At 40.1% G+C, this 18,715-nt stretch overlaps 1 protein-coding gene across 1 annotated transcript in view; it reads right to left on the bottom strand.

The window, feature by feature from the left end:
• Positions 1-18,715, bottom strand: part of GRAMD1C (GRAM domain containing 1C) — a 54,001-nt gene that overhangs the window by 24,029 nt on the left and 11,257 nt on the right. The window contains exons 2-5 of the mRNA XM_035892617.1: positions 12,056-12,140; positions 8,142-8,245; positions 6,251-6,346; positions 4,948-5,028 (exon numbers count right to left, since the gene is read on the bottom strand). Coding sequence (XP_035748510.1) covers positions 4,948-5,028; positions 6,251-6,346; positions 8,142-8,245; positions 12,056-12,140 — 366 coding nt within the window. The remainder of the gene's footprint in view (positions 1-4,947; positions 5,029-6,250; positions 6,347-8,141; positions 8,246-12,055; positions 12,141-18,715) is intronic.

Genomic DNA, 18,715 nt, shown 5'->3' with positions numbered 1-18,715 from the left:
CCCCCCCGGTCGGGGCGAGGGGGGGAAGCGTGCGAGGGTCTGGGCAAACCCAGGCCCGGTCAGGGCGCTCTCCAAAAGGTTTTTTTTTTTTTTTCCTCGGGGGGATTCTCCCACAAGGTTTCAGGCTTTTCCAGAAGCGGCTGGCACCGCCGTCCTATTGCTAGGGATCAATTTCAAGGTATTTAATCCTACCGAGGACAAAGTAAGCGTTAAAATACAAGGCACACACCCATAAAAGCAAGGGGTCGTAACAGCTAACGCCAGCCTCCCTCTGCCACGGGGGTTTGCTCCTCCAAGCAACATAGTGCTAAACCATACACGCATCAACGTAGAGCTGCCTTGCTTTCCCCCAGGCACGCTGGACTTGGGAGCAGTAAACTCATAACCACAAACAACTACCTACAGCTGTTTTCATTAAATGGCTAAAAACAAGAGGAGGCATTACACAGTTTCAAAATATGGCTGAGGTGTATCTTTAGGTAGCGTACCTTTCAACCAGAAATTAAAGGACGGAAACAAAGCCGCTTTCACTTCTTTTGCCCAGTATTGCCAGTGCCTTTATTTCCAGTCATAAGAAAATAACTGGGAAATAGCTAATGTCACTAATTAAATTCACTAGCACGTTCTGCACCAGTCTGTGGGCAAATCAGACTGCCCTTGGACAGAGAGCTCAATGGCTTGAGGAAAGCAGAGAAACTAAGTTATGCCTTTTAGGAATCTATAAAGCCGTTTCCTGTGGTTTTGTGAAGTCGATGTTACCAACTTCTGCTTCTAAAACAGGATTCTTGCACTCTGCTCAATTATTCCTAGCTCAGCTAGATATAATAAGTTGTTAATGGTCACAGCCCAAGATCAAACCAGACTTGCTTTACTGTATCAGAAAGGATTAGTTCTGAAGGCAAAGAAGGGCACAAATTTTCTGGGTCAGACTTCTGCTTCTAAGAGGATGGTTTGAGAAGCTCTGAAGCTTGAAAGGCTGCATCTAAACATGAATTACTTCATCCACTCAAGGCAATGGTCGATGCTGGGTTTTTCATCAGATCTCTCTGTATACAAAACCAAAGGCTACAAGAAGCAGCTGGGACACGTTTTTGTCTTTTCAAATAGGAACATAAAACATCAATACTTAGATTCATGCTAGACAAAGTGGTGGCATGGTACAAGCAATACTAACAGAATACCACTGACAGGAGCAAAGCCGCTGATTTTTACCCCCTATGGACAGACACAGAAATAAGAACAAGACACACTGTACAGGTTTACTCCAGAGACAATCCCCCCACCAGGCACCTCTGTTGTGGAATTCTGTCTGATTGCTCATTCGCAAGGGAAAACAGCAAACTGCCCCTCTCTAACTGCCCAAACACAAAGGTCAGAATCAACCCAAGCCCCCTTTCATCTCTCAAACGCCCCTCCTTGCACACAAAGGTGCAAATAAACATCTCCTTCACAACCTTCCCTAAGAAGCTGCCAGGGAAAGCAGTACTGCTGTCCTGGTAGAAAATTGCCACAAGCAGTACAAGCGCGTCAGAAATTCTGCGCCCTTCTCACACCTCTAGACTTACCTGTGAGAACGCCTCCGGAGACAGGTGGAAATCTCTACCCAGCAAAGCATAAGAAGAACAATAGGAAAATAAATCCAACTCTAAGGAAGAGGACTCATGGGAATTGAGACTGATTAAGTTAAGATCTTGTTCCATTAGAAATAAGGAGCACTGTGTTTGTTCGGGATTTGAATGACCTGCCTAATTAGATTTTAATTTGTTCCTTCTCCCTTAAACTGGAAGGATATTTGACACCCATAAACTTTAGGAAAATAAAGCAGAAGTATAAACGTCATTGCTCTTGCTGTCAATAGCAGCTGTTAGTAAACTTGTTTTACCAATCTGGAAAGTTTGTCACAAAACAGGAATTTTGGCTGATTTTATAAACTGATGTATTATTGAAAGCCTCAGTGGATGTGGAAGCAGCTATCTGTTTTATCAAGACCGGTGTCATGTCTCTTCCAGACATTAAAGACTCCTTATTTTCCATGATGCTTCCCCTGCAACTGTGAGAATTTAAAAAAAACAATGCCAAGGTAAAAGCCTGAGAGACTCACTCAGAGCACATTTTGCAATAGGAATGGGGGGGGGGGGGGGAAGGAGAATTTTCCTGGAAAGAAAAAAGTCTTTACATCAACATTTTAAAAGAATAGCCGAAGAAAGGACCATCTTAAGAGGAAGATACCCACTGATTCCCAGAGGAACAGAAGTTGTTGAAGGGTGCCAAATGCACAGTATTGTACTCTGAGTGAGATCTACAGCTGTAAGCTAGATAATTACAACGTAAGGGGACCAGGAGTCTTATCAGAACAGCAACACAAAGTTGGGGGAGAGCATCTTGATGGCCTAAGTAAGCTTAGCATGTAACCATTTACTGTTTCTGACACAATGCAAGGTAAAGAGCAAGTCCATTCTAATAGAAAGGCAGACTTTACAAAAGGCTACCTGTTCAACTGTCTAGGACATGCAGTACTCAAGAAGTGCAAGGCAGAATGGCCACAAGATGGAGATCTGGGAAAGGGCATGCTGACCCTACCGAGAAGTTCTGCAGAGGGTGAAAGCTTAAGGTATATCAGGTAAAGCAGATAGGTTGCTCTTCAGAGGTGAGACCTCGTAACACGAAATCTACGCCCAGGAAGCACTGAAGAGGCCAGAGCTGGTGACTGAAAGTGACCTCTGCACAAACATGATTTGAAGCAAATGCAATTCTGATCCCCTAGATCCAAATCCTGCAAATTAGGGATTATCTACCATCAGGTGGCACAAACCAGCACTGTGAGAGCTGCATTGTTATACTTCTGACAACACCAAAAGGACTTTATTTCATAATTTAACAGTTGGATTTCGTTTCCAGGTCCAGCAGATGTACTCCAGATAACTAAATTATCCATAGGCTTTAAAATACTTAGCTATTTGCAGAGGAAACATTAAAACCAGCTCCATTTGGAACTGGTTCCAAAGTGAGATTTGGTTTTTTTGTCACAATCCTTACAAATTCTGACAGATCTCCTTCACCACTGGAGCCCAGAAACACCAGGCTTCACATACTCAGGGCACTGCATACCATGCCAGAGCCTCAGATGTACGAGATCCCTTTCAAATGTATGCTGTCCCTGCCATGGGGGGCTGGGGAGAGAAAGCAGAACTGCTTGGATGCACCAAGAGCTTTCTTTTAGCAACAGGTCAGTGGACAGCTGTCATTGTAGCAGGGTCACTGGATCCAGCTTTAGCAACATCAGTTTCTACTTTCACCTCCCCAGTGCCCCTCTATAGCTTGATGTAGTTTGATTAAGCAGTAAAGAACCATCAAGCAGGCTAAGGAGATTCAAACTCATTCTAGCCGAGAATCAGAAGTCACTACTACATTGCAGAAGCAGGAGCTTAACCTAATAAAAATCCTGGTTCAAGAAGTAGCTCTAAACACACCGCACTAAAAGGCCCTACCTCATAGCAATGCTCCATTTTACAAATGAACTCCAAGCAGAAATTCACATAACGGACTTCTCTCTTTCAACATACTTCAGTGAGGATGCAAGCAAGCCAGTAACAAGATTAGACAGAGAGAATATGGAGAGTTCCCAAGCTACTTGGACTCTCACACTGGTCCCTAAAACTTGCTGGTTAATTCATCTCATCTTGCATGTAGTCCATGCCTTCTACATTCACATCTATCCTTCAGTTACTGCTCTGAAGTGAAAAATTGTTCCTAATGTGACACTCATTTCAGTGGGAAAGCGTCGAAACACATGGGAAAAACTAATCCTGAACAGCACAAAGCTTGTTGCCTCTGTTCCAGCCCCTTGGATAGGTTTGTATACCTGAATACCCATACAGTCACTCTACAGCACCACAAACTGAGTAAGTCAACTACCATTCCTGACAAACTTTGCCTAACAAAAGAAAACAAAGGTAGGTCCAGTTGCACATTCCAGTCAAAAGATGACATAGTACACTGCGGTTTTTGCAGTGCTGTGTCTGGATTCAAAACAAGATGGTTATGATGTTATGGTTAAATAGTATTTGATATGAGGGATAAGAGATTTGCAGGAAACATTAGTTTTGCTTTAAACAGCACTTTCCTTTATTTTCAGCTTTTGTTTGGCAAAAAGTGCCTCTAGTCTGCCCTAAAATTCATCTAACTAAAAACTTGGGTGGGTACTACATGTAAGTAGTACAACAGTTTTAAGCCTTTGGGGACCATTGTAGTGCAGTTATATATGGATATTTTGGTGTTCAATCGCAACTGTGTTGAAATATTTAAACAATGAGAGCCATAAACAGGAAGGAATTGGTTTACAGAAATTGCGTGACTTACAGTGATGTTCTGCAAAAGTGTAGGTACATTTTTAGAAAGAATATCAGCTTAAGTGTCCACAAATTGCAGTATAAATCAAGCTAACTAGAAGAAGTTGCCAAAATACACTTCTATATCATGCAGCCTGCCTTTGTTGCATTTATTCAAGGTCAGGGGAGTTGTAATGAGTTGGTTGGCAAAGGTTCAGCTAACTTATCTGAGAAGGTGACTTTTAGCTTTTTCCTTAAAGAAAAAAGCTTTCACTGAAAAAGCCTCTTGCCTTTTTGATTGCGAATTAGCCACAGAAAATGTGAAGCAAATGCATGCCAATTTAGTAGTATCTGCTTGAGTTGGTAGTAAAGAGAAGCATGCAATCTATCTTGAAAGACAAAATGCTCCATCGACAGCAAAGTTGTAGATGGCAGTATGAGAAGGAAAGGACGAGATGTTTATCTGGTACCTAAAGTATGAGGAGCCGAAGGAGAACATCAGTGTCAGAAAGGAAAAGCTAACTTCTTAAGGAAAGTCTTTTATCCTCCAAAGACACATCTGCTTACATTAGAAGAAGATTATTTTGTTACTTAACCACAGGTACCAGCAGAAGCTTACCTTATCCAGCAACACGTTCTGCCATAAGCGGAAGATGCTGAGGTAGCTTCGGTCTCTTGCACTGAATGACGTGAAGAAAAACTGCAGGAACAACAAGGTATGAAAAGTTCACTTGAAGGTATTTTCAAGAAAAACAGAATGCTTTCTTGTATCTTGAATATGCTAAGATTTTCAGCAATGGCATGCTCCTCTCACACTCAACAAACCTGGGCTCATATTCCTCACACTCCACACTTTTTATCAATTTTAATATCACTTTAAAGGAGTTAGCTCCCCGATATCCACATAGTATATAAAGACACTTGCTCTTCTGGGCATCCAATTGCAATCATTTGAACCTTTGGCATAAAGGAAGAAGTCCCCCCTCAACTAAATGCACAGTTAAATCTTTCTCCCACTTCCACACAGGAGGTGGAACAAATCAGAGAGGCATATGCTTATGTCTCACAGGCCACAGCCCTTTTCATCCTTCCGCCACATATTCCTTTTACTAATCTTTTCATGTGAGAAGATGTGAAATTAAAATAATTAAAATAGGAGATCAAATTAGATGCATCATTCGCAGTATTAAAATCTTTCCCATTTGAAAGTTTGCTAGCAGAGAAAAGAGGTTTATCTTCCTCAATTATGAAGGTTAGTATTTAGTAAATTAAGAGGGAACAGACAAGTATGAGGAATCATAGTCCCTTCACAACAGCTCCAGATTCACCCTGGAAAGCTATTTTCTGTATCTGTCCAAGAATTATTATTTTCAAGGCATTTACAGAAGAAGTATATAAGAACATTTTGTTGCACATAAGAACATGCTTTTCAGTTTTTCCAAATACACACCCCAAAAGTACATTTCCCAGCACATAAAATTGCATGTTCTGTGGGTAGATTTCTCCATGACTCAAAAACCATGACATCACAGTCCTTTTGTTTTCAGCAATTTTCTTCCAGGGACACTTCAAAATCCAGTAAGATGGCAAAAATACCAAACTCAAGGACGTACATTCTGAATTCATACTTCATTCTGAAGTTTTAGTTTTCAAATTACTTTCCTTTGAGAATCAGTGGGACAAAAACGCCCTTACATTCTGTTTACTGCATCAAGACTAATAGGGGATTCTGCAGTCAAACTAAAGTTGAATTATCAAGCCAATACGCAGAGACCAAACCACCAAGTCTGCCCTCTAATCCTAATCGCATTAAAAGATTCAACAGGGAAGTTACTTATGCAAATTTAAAACTACAACAAGTGCTCTGCCCTGGATATTATCATTTGGGGAAAAAAAAAATGTATTTAAATTCATATTTTCACCTTCTCTCCTTTTGTTGCTATTTGTATGGCATTTGGAATGAGCCGAGCAGTCTTCTCCTTTGTCATGAAAGTGATATCCTTCAAGGCAATAGAAATCTAAGTAGAAACAGATTTAATAAGACATATTAAAAATAACTGTTAAGACTAAAAATTTACAAAGTCACAGAACATGCAAGAGAAACTCAAACTAACCCCAAATCCCGGGATGCAATTCAGTTGAGATCACAAAGGCAATTACTGTCTCTGCTTGCTAAACTTAACAGCAAGCATTCTAAAGCAGATGCAAGTTAAGATGACTTTAAGAGTAATTTCCTCTTCTTTCACACTAGGACTAAGGAAGTAAATAGTTTTTTCATCTTTCCTTTCACTCCTCCAGCAACACTTGAGGATGAAGGGCACAATCCCAGCCACATACAAACCACAGACCTGAAAGCCAATCCCAATCAGTATGCTATACATAAGGCAGGACATAGATCAGGTAACAGACTATCTTGTCTATGTCATCTCACAGAAGTTTGCAATCTAGTCCACTTTCACAGAGGTTTATTTGCAGTCCGGACACTGCAAGGAAATCTTCCTGCTTTAGTGTGTTTGCCTTGCATATTAGTACTTGAAATGCTTCTGTTTAGAAGAGTATGGTCTGATTGGCTGCAACAAGCCGTTTCCACTCAGCCTACCCCTTTCCCTTGAAGATAAGGCTGTGCTGCTGTTCAGCTTAGATCCAACTGTATGTTCTTCCTTTCTCTTGCTTTTTCCTGTGTGTGCGGAAGGTCCCCCACTTACTCTGTCTGCATCAACGCAGCCTTCTAAGGAGAACCCAAAACTCGGCTCTACCATTGTAGCTGATGAGCTCAGATTGCCTTAGGATGTTGCTTAAGATATCACTCTACTAGGCAAGCAGGAACAAGTTACCAGAATGTACGCTGTTTTGGCTGAAAAATCAGTCTGCATAGTTTATCTATTCAAGGGTGTCATTTCAAAGGGATTTTTTTTTTCCATCTCAAGTCTACAATAAGACACGTTCATTATCAAATCCATCTGATGAAATTAAGCTTTGTTTTCAGTTAAGCATTTCTACACCCCCTCTTTATCTTAAGCACATGAGCCATTTTTTATCCGTCCTGTGTACTTCAGAGCACACATAGTAGAATTTAAGATACTAACTTAAGGTATGAGCAGCCTAACAGCTGCAGAACATTTTGACACATCTCCATCACCTATTAACTAGGTTACCTTCCCTTTCTCATTCACTGCCTCATGCTATTTCTACAGCAGATGCAACAATCACTTGAATGAAAAGTTTTAACTCATTAATCTAATTTGACAGAAATAGAGAGCCAACATGTCGCAAATATCTACTTTTGCTTCCACTGTTCGAAAGCTATGGACCACAATATAAGAACTTGCAGAGGTCATTTATAGATTATCTTCAGCTCTTCTTAGATGTCAATATTTACATGTGAGACTAAACCAAGTTAAGGTTCAATGCTGCAGCGTTCTTGAACAGGGCAACACCATATACTGTATCATACTCCTAGTCTTTCAGGAGACCATTACATGTTACATCCCTTAATAAAGCAACTCTCCTTGGTAAAGAGAGGCAAACAGTCATCCAGAAATTTAAAGGACCAACTTTAGCATAACTCCTGAACTCCTTTCTATGCTGGATGACTTACTGAGCAGGCTTACTTCAGCATTCAGATGTCTCCAATGCTACTCTCATTTTATGGAACAACAGATCTGCATTTCCACTCAGGGATGCAGGCTCTTTCTTCTCAGTGCAAAGTTACTAGCATGAGATTGACAGGATAAGATTTGTTTGAGGGACTCTCCTATCCTGATAGTACAGGACAAAGTAGAGGTGGGATTCAAGTAAGCAAAGAGATCTTACTGTGGTCTCCCATCGGAAAATGTTGCTGTGGAAACAGAGCCAGTTTTCAGAGAGATACAAGCGTCCTTGCAGCAGGATATCCTTCTGGAGTGCACAGGCGTAATCTATGTATAGAGAGCAAGAGCAAGTTTACTCACTTATTGCAGCTCAGCTGACCCAAACCTGTTAACTTAAAATGAGATAAGGGTATTATAATACAAATAAAAAGCTATTTCTTTCAGTCTTCAAAAGCCTGTGAAGGCAGACTTGTACTTGGTTGCAGCCAGACCATTGCTCTGGGAACACTCCAGTGCCAGAGTTGATGGCAGTATCTGTATGAGGACAGCACTCCAGGTATCAACCCCCTGCGCATTATCCTATATTTTCAGAGAAGAGGTATCAGGCAAGATCATGTACAAGCACCTGGGAGAAGTATTCATAAGTCAAGCTTCAAAGCACCTAAACAGCAGAATACACAAATATTTTCTAGTATAACAGATTATACTGTCAACTCCTACATAACAGTAGTTCATATGTTGTAGTAAGAGAATAATTTTCCACTAAACAGATCCTATCACTAGCTAAAACGATCTGCAGAGACAGACACTAAAAGGAAGCTTGAAGCTATCCAGTTCTGCAGGCAGGGGATATTTTCAGACCTGACTGTCATTTTTATTATGATACTGCCTCTGGCTGAAACATCCCTACTGAGAAACAGATTTCATCTAGAATGCAATTACCCATCGTCAGACACCTGCTAATTAAGAACAAGAGCAGAGGATTTGGTTGCACTTTTTAAAAACCTCTTTGAGAGAACTTTCATAATTTCGTAGCCTGAAGATTCAAACAAAAGGAATTTTCAGAAGTACTACTGCTAGCAAGTTAAGACAGACAGACCCCTTTTGGAAGCTCCAACCTAAATAAGGTTACCTTTTGTATAGAAAATACCCAGAATGCACCTATTCATGCAGGATGTTAATGAATTTAGCTTTACAGGTATCGAAGAGTTTTGTTATTTTGAAGAGCATTGTATCTGGTAATGTCTGAGACAGAATCTTGATTTTGTGTATAACAAGATGATGGATACAGTCCTTGCTCAAGTACCAAGAGGTTCAGGAGTCCCTCACCATCCTAACTTCAAGGAAGTCTGTGTCTACAGAAGCTTTTATTATGATTTTTAAAATTCTCTTGGGTTTTCCCCTCAAATAATCAAGTGGAAGGAAAGTTTCTTGCAAGAAGCATGAGGCATGTATACAAGCCCTTGAAGACATAAGTGCAAACAGAATTACATAAACTTCAAGAAACCCAAACCAGTAAGTTGTAAGTGCATGTTTAAAGAGAAGTCGGATACCAAAATGCTGGGGGAGCAGGGAGAGGTCATGCAGCAGGAGTTTGAGATTAAGGACTTGAGGAAAGCATTACCAAGAAGTTTGCATCTGACTTCTACATTGAGGGGAGGGACAGGGATTCAGACCTATAAATACTGGAGCACTGGGCAAGTCATGAGCAACACCATGACCTACCTACACAAAAGAGAATATCAAAACAAGAGGGAGAGATTAGCATTTCTCCATCTAAGTTTTCAGATCCAGTAACTTAAAATGCTGCTTGTAAACAACATTTTCAGATAAATTAAAGTTAGTGGCACTCCTTTAAACTCCCATTTCAAAAGTCTAAGTAATTTCTTTTTCACTGTAAGAAAATAATTATATTTCATATGATTTTTTATATACAGTGCTCATTACAGTGGAATAGTCGGGGGGTTTTTTTGTGACAGCAAAGTTAAGAACAGGAGCAGTTACAGTTCTTTTGAACAGCAGCAAGTAATTTCTTCTCTGAGCACTGTAAAGCCCTAAGTTTCTCTGCATCAAGCAAAGGAAGAGCTCTTCGCTTGGAGGATGCAAAAAGTCCTTCCAAAGGAACACTGCTTTTCATGGGGTAAAAAAAAAAGTATATAAAGTAATAACTTTGCTTCTGGTGGAGCAGGTGCTACATTGTTGAGATTAACCCATTACTAAACCTTTCTTCAAGTCCTTGGCAGTCTGTTTGTTGAAACTGTGCTTCACAGTTTGCTCCACGGCTTTCTACATCAATCCTGTGTAAAGACAAACATCAAAACAACGCTTTGAAGTAATATCCTTTTCTTCTGTTTTACTTCAGTACTGAAGTCAAGTATTTTAAAAATGCAGAAGGCATTTTGGACGATAACTGCCTCCTTCTGAGGCTGGAAAAGGACGCAGGGATTTAACTGTTTCTATGCAACTGAAAGTTCTAATTTCTCTTCCATTAACCCAGAAGGAACTCAGCATGTTGCAAGCACATACTGACAGCCTCTCAGTATTCACTTCCTTAAATGTTGCATAAGATGAGACATGAAGTTGAAACACTCACAATGCCACTTTTGTATAAAAACACACAATTCTCAGACAGTGTACTTGTTACACAATGCTCGGGCAGCACCAGCAGGCTTACCTGAAAGGCAAGTGATAGAAGAGGAAGTAAGGTGCACCGCTGCATGCAAAGGAGGTAGGGTGGTACGCTTGCTGCCTTTGGCTTTTGAGGTGCAGCAAAACAGGGAGTCATAGCTCAAAAGGAACATTTCAGTGCCAAGAAGTTATGCATCATAGTTTGATACTCTTCTTCACTTGCTTCTCCCCCCTTCTACCCCATGCACTTCGCATCAACTCTGCTCTTCCAGCTGAGCTGTACTTCTACGCCTGCACCCATGTCTATGGATAAGCTATCCTGGTATACTGGATCGTGGAAAACCTCCACTCAAGGTATGAGCCAACCCAGAACTAACAGATTTGCACAGCACAGCATCAGGTAACATACTTCACACTCAGCACTAGCCTAGGCAGTACTGAAAATGCACAGACCAGCATGGTGCATAAAACATTTTTATCTGCCCTCAATGTTGACAAATCCATCCAAGTGCACAACACTAAGTCAGCATAAAATGAAGATTGGTTTGTGCTTTCCAATGATCTCCTATGACGGCTGATGGAAATTACACACTTAAATACCAAATTTTATGTCCTCATAGGTGGCATTTGTCTTTGAAAGAGTCTTTTAAATTACAAGCACCCACTGTGTCACTCAATCCCAGAAGTCACATTAATCAAGGTGCCTAGGGCAAAAGTCTAGGCTTAGTTCCAGAAAGCAAGGGGAAAATCTTCTGCTAAGGATAATCTACCTACTTAACAGGATCACTGAAGCAACATCCTTTACCTTTGTATCTAAGTACCAAACTATTACAACTATGGAATCATTCCTTCCTCCCCCCACATCTACGGAAACTGACTCAGCCATAACTAGTTGCCTCTTTAAAGTAAGAGAAGACTCTGACACCCACAGGACAGAAAATAAATTATGACACTGCAAGAGGTACCAAGTTGGTTATCCATGATGGAAAGAACATAAAACAAATTCAATGCTCTCAGGATTTAACTCTACCTCTGTTCTTCTCACAATTGCATCACACAAGCCCATCAATGCACATATGTTGAGTTTATGCGCTCAGTGCTCACCCTGACCCTGCATAGTGATCTTTCTTTCCAACTTGTCAGCTAACAGCTGTCAGACAGTCACATCTCCACTTCTGTCAAGAAGGGTTTTGTCTAAAAAGCCACTAAAAAATAGTGGCAGGAAGAGATATTAAGAGGCTCCCCTCCTGTATCTAGATGAACTGGAGGATTCTGTATCCTCTCCTTCACTTCTTAACCCCCAAAAGGAATCTTTTTTCACAAAGCAGGCAGAACAGGAGAGGAGTACAGACCTGACTTTCCCTGCAGGTATTTTATGTTAATTCAGAGACAGGAGAATAGAAACATATCAGGTGTAGTTAGAATTTGCCATAAAAACACACCTTGGCACTGCTGCAGTCTGGAGTTACTAGCCAGAAGACAAGCACTTTTGGTGTGATTATGTCTTACCTACTATGAGTCTCTCAGAATCTGGCAGATGAGAAAACTGTCTCTTGAATTCCTCACTCCTATATTTGTAAGTGGAACTTGAGAGCTGCAACAAAGAATGGTAAAAGGTTAAGCAAACAGATTTATTTTCAGCCATCAACTGTCTTCATACTGGATGTGTAATTTTATCTTGAAGAACAAACAAACATCAAAAGAGCAATGACGAATAGCTGGTATCTAAATGTGTTCATCTCTGTAACTTTATGCTTGCTTATGTAAGAGTGTGCTTCCAGTATTTAGGATGGGATGGGCCAAACTGTTCCCTGTATGAGGCCTGATGCCAATTACAAGGCATTACAGTTGTATGGAGGCAACCTGCTCCACTCATAAGGACAGGAGAACCCCTTCCAGATCCAAGTCTCCTAGCACAGACTAAATTAAGAGGTAGCAAGACCACAACACAGGAGGTAACAGAGCAGATCAAGTCCTCATACAGGCCGCTAGCTGGACACAAAGACACAGCCTAGAACACCAACTTGTAATTGGAGTACCTTTTTGGGAATACTACAGTGCAGTAGATTTTTTGCCAGTTGCAATAACTAGACCTGCAGGAAAAGGCCAAAGTGTCCTCCAGCAAACACAAACAGCAGCACCACCATCACCTCAATTTCCTGACCTGTTCTACATTCCACACAGTTGTCTATGGTTCATTTAAGATTCAAATTGGGCAGTAAACTCACAGCAAAGATTAAGCTTGATCTACTTTAACTCCTTATTTTTATAAAGCAATGCCCCTGTTCAAATTCAAATAAAGAGCTTCAGCATGTTCTCTAGAAACTATTCTGCTGTAAAAGCCCCATTTTTCATTTTGCAGTAATAACAATGCCATTTTTTTCCTTAACAGATGTTGGCCACTTATTTTAGGGGCTGTCCTAATCAAATGTCGTATAAGGCAGTGTCTCAGCTGGACTATAGCTAAGACAGGAAGAAGTCACTTTCAAGTGTTACCAAAACCAGGTTTAAATATACTATAAAGGCCTCTTTTACACCTTTTTTTTTTTTTTTTAAATCTTTCTAAAGATCTTAAGAACATGGCTGCTATTCTCTCCTTGAGCACTTGTACTACTCCAAAACTCGACATTCACCATTAAACCCACCTCTACTATAAGATCAGTGGCTATTTATGTTTAGGGTGGGGGAAGAAAGAAGAAAGGAGGCAAAGAGCCACTTTTGACTGTATGACCTTACAGCATGTTTACTAAAAACCACCCAGTTTTAGCACACTCCTGCAGTATGTTAGTTGGTTACTACCCTTTCATTATGTCTATGCTTGTCATCAAAACAATGTCAGAACAGATTTACCTTCAGTCTGAGGGTCTTTTAATAAACTAATGCCAATAGTGCCCCCACCTCATCAAGATTCTCACATTTTGCCATTTTCCAGAGAAGAGATTCCTGCTTCTTGCAGTTCAAAAGTTCCCTGAACACCACCCTACACACACACACCCCTCCTATGATGGTCTGTCATCTACCTGTACTTGAGAATAGAGCTCTTTGGCCACAAAAACACCTAAGTGCTACTTCAAGGTCAGGTGTTTAAGTGCATGTAACACAGCAGAGGGCAAAGTCTCCCTGACTCAGTTCACCTTTAAAAAAACATGTTAATGTTACCTTCTATTACCATCAATAAAAGAAAGTCTTTATGTCTGACCACTGGTGAATACATATTTGCTGTCCACTAATATTCTGAGCATTGCAATGTAAAAAGGCAGTGAGGAAGGGAGACAAAAAAATGCAACCATCCCTACCCTTCTGGGAAAAGTAAGCATGAAAGCTTTAGGTGTAACAGGGCAACATGTTAGACATGTCCTCTGAGCTGTATGCTTCAAGTTATATTTCAGCTATTTCTGAGATCATGAAAGTAAAACGCTTAGAGAGCATGTCATCTACTGAAGTCGATAGGCTATGGTTTCTTGGCTGTGCCACATCGAGCCCTGAAACACACGCTTTTTACTGATCATCTGAAACCGGCATTCAATGACTGCACCACTTTCAAGAAATGGAGTTCTCTGCAATTACTCTGGCAAGAGACAAGGAGAAAAATGAAAAGCTAACCTGGATCTGTAAAGTTGCCACTTGCAGTTCCAGAGACCTTACAGCTTACACAGACATACCTCAGCTGACTGAAGTCTGAGCTTGTGAGGACAAACACTAATGTACAAGGGGAAAAAAAGAACTGGTCTGCCATGAGAGCAAAAGAAAACTCACGATCTTCAAGCCTGATTTACGAAGCCATGCTTTTAAGGAGGGAAGCACTTTCTCAAACATGCTGTATACAGATAAGATAATAGATAAGAGCTACACTGAATTTAAGCATTTTTGTGGTTATAAGACAGAAGGAATCAGGAAGAGGAGGACAGGAACATTACAGTATCAGACACTTTTATTTTAGTGCCTGAATCAGCCAGTTTAACAGCTCCAAGAATCCAAACTCGAGATAACCCAAGTTTTACTTAGAAATGGAATTTCTCTAGAGCATAAAACCTGCTACAGCTTGTCTGAGAAACCCTTGCTGGCATTTAAAAGTGTTCTTTTTTAGAAGTGACAAATGGGCTGTAAGAAATCCTCTTATTAATTGTAGACTTCTACTGAGCTCTTATGACATTTATGAAGAGCCAGCTCTGAATCTTCATCTAATCAGTAGAAAAAAAAAAAAAAAGGTGAGCAGATTGAAGCTTTTTAACCTTATCTTTTCCTTACTTTGTATGAAAACTAGTTTGCTTAGATCTCTAATTATTACACGCTCAGTACGTGGCTTGGTGATTAAGAGATCACTCAATGGAACTGGGAGACAACAGGGACAATATTAACTCTACTGGCACTATTAATTTCCTTAAAGTGAGGAAAATAAGGCATTTCCATTTATATGAATACAGCATCTCTCAATCACCATTATAACATACAAAACGTGGCAGCATTTAAGGCAGGTTCCACCTCTGGGTTACAAAACTTACCATCAAATATTAAAAGAAAGGCATAAATTAAGACTGTAGCATGACATTTAAGAGATGAAAACAGCAACTCATTTTTAACACATGCACATTTCTAAGTTTAATTATAAGTCATCAGGCAAACACTTTGCCTGAGGATAATCTTAGGCATTTATGGGTATACTATATTTAATCACTAAGAAAATTAATAAGTCCAGCCAACAACATATTAGCATTCTTTATCTGAAGCCACAAAATATACCAGAAACCTGTAAAATAGCATAAGCAGAAAAACCTCTTCAGCCTCATCCAAGGAAGTTTTACAGAAGACAGTTATGCAAGAACCAGATACTACCTGAAGACACATAACCAAGTGATTCTCATACCTTGTTTACAAATGGACCAGAGTCCAACTACATAAAGTCATGTTCCAGAAAAAAAAGTATGTTTAACAGGACTAAGCTGAGTTATTTATATGATAGAAGCCTGTTAAAAACACACCTTCTCTTCACATTTATGTCTTCAAGGTGTGGACACTGCAAATAATTTGAGCCATTCAGCAAACTGCGGAGGAAAATTGAGCTATACGTTCTCCCAAGAGTAGAGCAAAAATGCTAATCATTAGGAAATTATTTGATTGCACATATAACTAAGCATGCAAATAGTCAATCAACCTCAGAAGAACGGTGTGCACATTTTTTAACATTTGCTAATGACAGTAATAATTTTGCATTTGCTTTATTAGTGTTTTCCCTTTGTTTTGAGACACCACAAAAACCACGTTACCTGACAATTTGCATTGTATAATTTTGACATGCAACCATGAATAAAAAACAGCTGAGAACACAAGCAAGTTGACCTCACCACTAGAGTAATACAATTCTGATGTAACCTCATTTTAAGAGAGGCACACATGCCTCCCACTGAGCTTCAGTCTTGGTATCCATTATCACCAAAATCCCAGAATCAGTCCCAGAACCAAACAAGCCTCTAAGCAAGCTGCCCAACCTACTTCCCTTTTATGCTAAGAAGCCTCACTTAACCATCAAACTATTGCCAATGAGACCATTCCTCTGTCTGCAAGCAAGCAAATCCACACCACTATCTCTACATCCCACTTGAAGACCATCTGAACTGCTATTCCCCAAAGACAGAAGAGCTTGACTTCCACTTTCCCATGAAGTTTCTAGACATGGTCAAAAACAAATTTGGAGATATTAGTAAGGCTAGGATGAAAGTACTTTTTAATCCTACACTAGCACATTAAAACAAACATTAAACATCCTGGCAAAAATTGTTGCATTTCTATGGTCAAATTCATCTAAAATTCTGCTTAGCATCAGGAGAAAGAAAAAGAAAACAGCCTCCAGAAGAACAACACACAGAGAGGAGTTTGATTTTATACAAAAAGACTACTTTAGACTACAAGTATTCTTGAAACTTATCTGGTAAGGGAGAAATAATAATAAAAAAAAAAAAACACCAAACACCCAAAACAAAATAAAACAAACCAACACTCCACTTTCAGTGAGTCTAAAGTCTCACTAGGCTAGGAAAGCACTAAGGTAACAGCCCTGAACAAAAGCCTCATTTAGCAGTATAAGGCAGGCAAACTTAGTACTTCACATATTCCAGAACATATTCAGGCAGACTTATCTATAAACACAAAAACAACTCCATTGCACACTGAGAGGACTGTCTCTCTCCTGAGGCTACCTGTAAACGTGCCAAGTCTGACAAGCCTTTCCATTAGAGAAATGTTGATCTCACTGCAGCCACTTCTTCAGTCCAGAGAAGTTCATTATGACCATCCAATCTAGTCTACGTTGCACAAGCTACAGATATCCCGCAATTTAGCTCCTGCTTTAAAACCAAAGCTGCAATGACCAAATTTCCCTTTTGGAAAGAAAACCAAAAAAAGTACATTTCACCTTCTTAAATTAAAAGTCACCACTGATGGAAAAATCCATCCTAGCTATGGATAGTTCTTCTAGTTGACTATTGGTTAATCTTATCTTCACCTAGTGAATTATTTTCGGACTGTGAGCAAGTTACCCCATATCTTCTTTTGGGGTAGGGATTAAGCTTCTCAAATCTATTAGCAAAAGTGTTTTTTTCAGACTTATTCTCATGGCTCTTCTGAATCCCCTCCTATTTTCAATGCACTTGAGAGCTAGATGCAGCATTGCAGGAGTCACTGCAAATAAATCCAACTCACATTTGCTTTTAGGCACAGAATCACAGTGGAAGCTCACATTCACGTGACTACCAGTCTCCCTTATCTTTTCACAGTTTTAGTGCACAGTTTTCCATTTCTTCTGAAAACAAGTGCAAGGATGTACTTTGAAAGTGTCAGATTTATTCTCTGTTTACCCTGTCACAAGCAAACAGCCCAGATCCACTCTGTTACCGTGATCTACATTCACTAACCATTCCTTGACAGAATCACAGAAAAATTTTGGATTAGAAATAACTTTCAATTATTGAGTACTCATAAGCTTTACTAGCAGTAACTTACTGTTTTTTTCTTTCTCTTGAAGCACAAAGCCATTAAACTTGTACAGGAAAGAACCACTCACAAGACCTGAAGAACAACACCACCTTACGTAGGGTGACTTACAGTGCTGTGTACAGCACACCGTACATTTTGGGACTGGATGTGTACAGACTGTCCACTTTCATTTTATTTGATCACACCTGATGATCCACCACTAAACCATGTCCCTAAGCACCTCTACCCATTTTTTAAATACCTCCAGGGATGGGGACTCGACGGTTGGACTTGTTGATCTTTTCGAACCTAAACGATTCTATGATTCTATGATCCACAGAGCTGTGTTAAATTCATAGGTCATTGAGGCATGTCAACCAATAAAAAAAGAAAGAAAAACAAGCAACTGTTGCCAGGGTTGGCTCAGCCATTGTATTCCCTAGGAGCCTGCTTTCCAAAAGTTCCCATGCTCTGAAGGAAATTGAAACCAGCCCATAGCCACAGTGGGAGGGAGAAGAGTTTAAGAGGCCAGGACTATTTCACTTACATTCATTATACGCTCATCTTCATTCACCCTTAATTTCTCTGAAGAGTGGAGTCTCCATCACAGGGCACTCTTCTAGTGGGCCACTGGCAGGCACAGGGCTGTGCACGAGGGTCATTACGTCCCCTTCTGTGGCCCAGCCCCCCCTCTTATTTACAGAGGTTGAAGAAGAAACAAGCTTTAATGTTTCTTAGTGACTAAGCAGAAAACAAACTAATGGCAGTTCTCCTTTCAGTGGCATCTGTGTACAAGCAGAGCAGCATCGAGTAAGGATTCTGGTGCAACTATGTCTTACTTCTGTTGGAAACACAGAGTGTACAATTTCAAGGAAGTGATATTAAAATACAGGTATGGGCAAATACTCAAGCTCCTCTATTTTCTAGGGGTTTGTTTGTTTGGGGGTTGTGTGTTGTTTTTTTTTTTTAAATCCAATGAGATCCCATAAACAAGGCTAAAGACAGAGTCCCCAGTCCCCCCCAAAATGAGTGTTACTATTAACTAGTTTTCTCACAGATGCACAGGCAGGCACACTAAAAACATTAACACAAACTATTATTTACCACTAACACCGGTAGCTTCCAAAAATCAATGCAGGGAGAAACTCTTCAGAACTATTTCATTGTGGAAAGCTTCTGAAATATTGGATGCCCAGGGCT

Source organism: Egretta garzetta, unplaced genomic scaffold (assembly GCF_000687185.1).
Source record: "Egretta garzetta isolate BGI_Z169 unplaced genomic scaffold, ASM68718v1 scaffold320, whole genome shotgun sequence".
Classification (NCBI taxonomy): Eukaryota; Metazoa; Chordata; class Aves; order Pelecaniformes; family Ardeidae; genus Egretta; species Egretta garzetta.
This window is presented reverse-complemented; position numbering and strand designations above follow the sequence as displayed.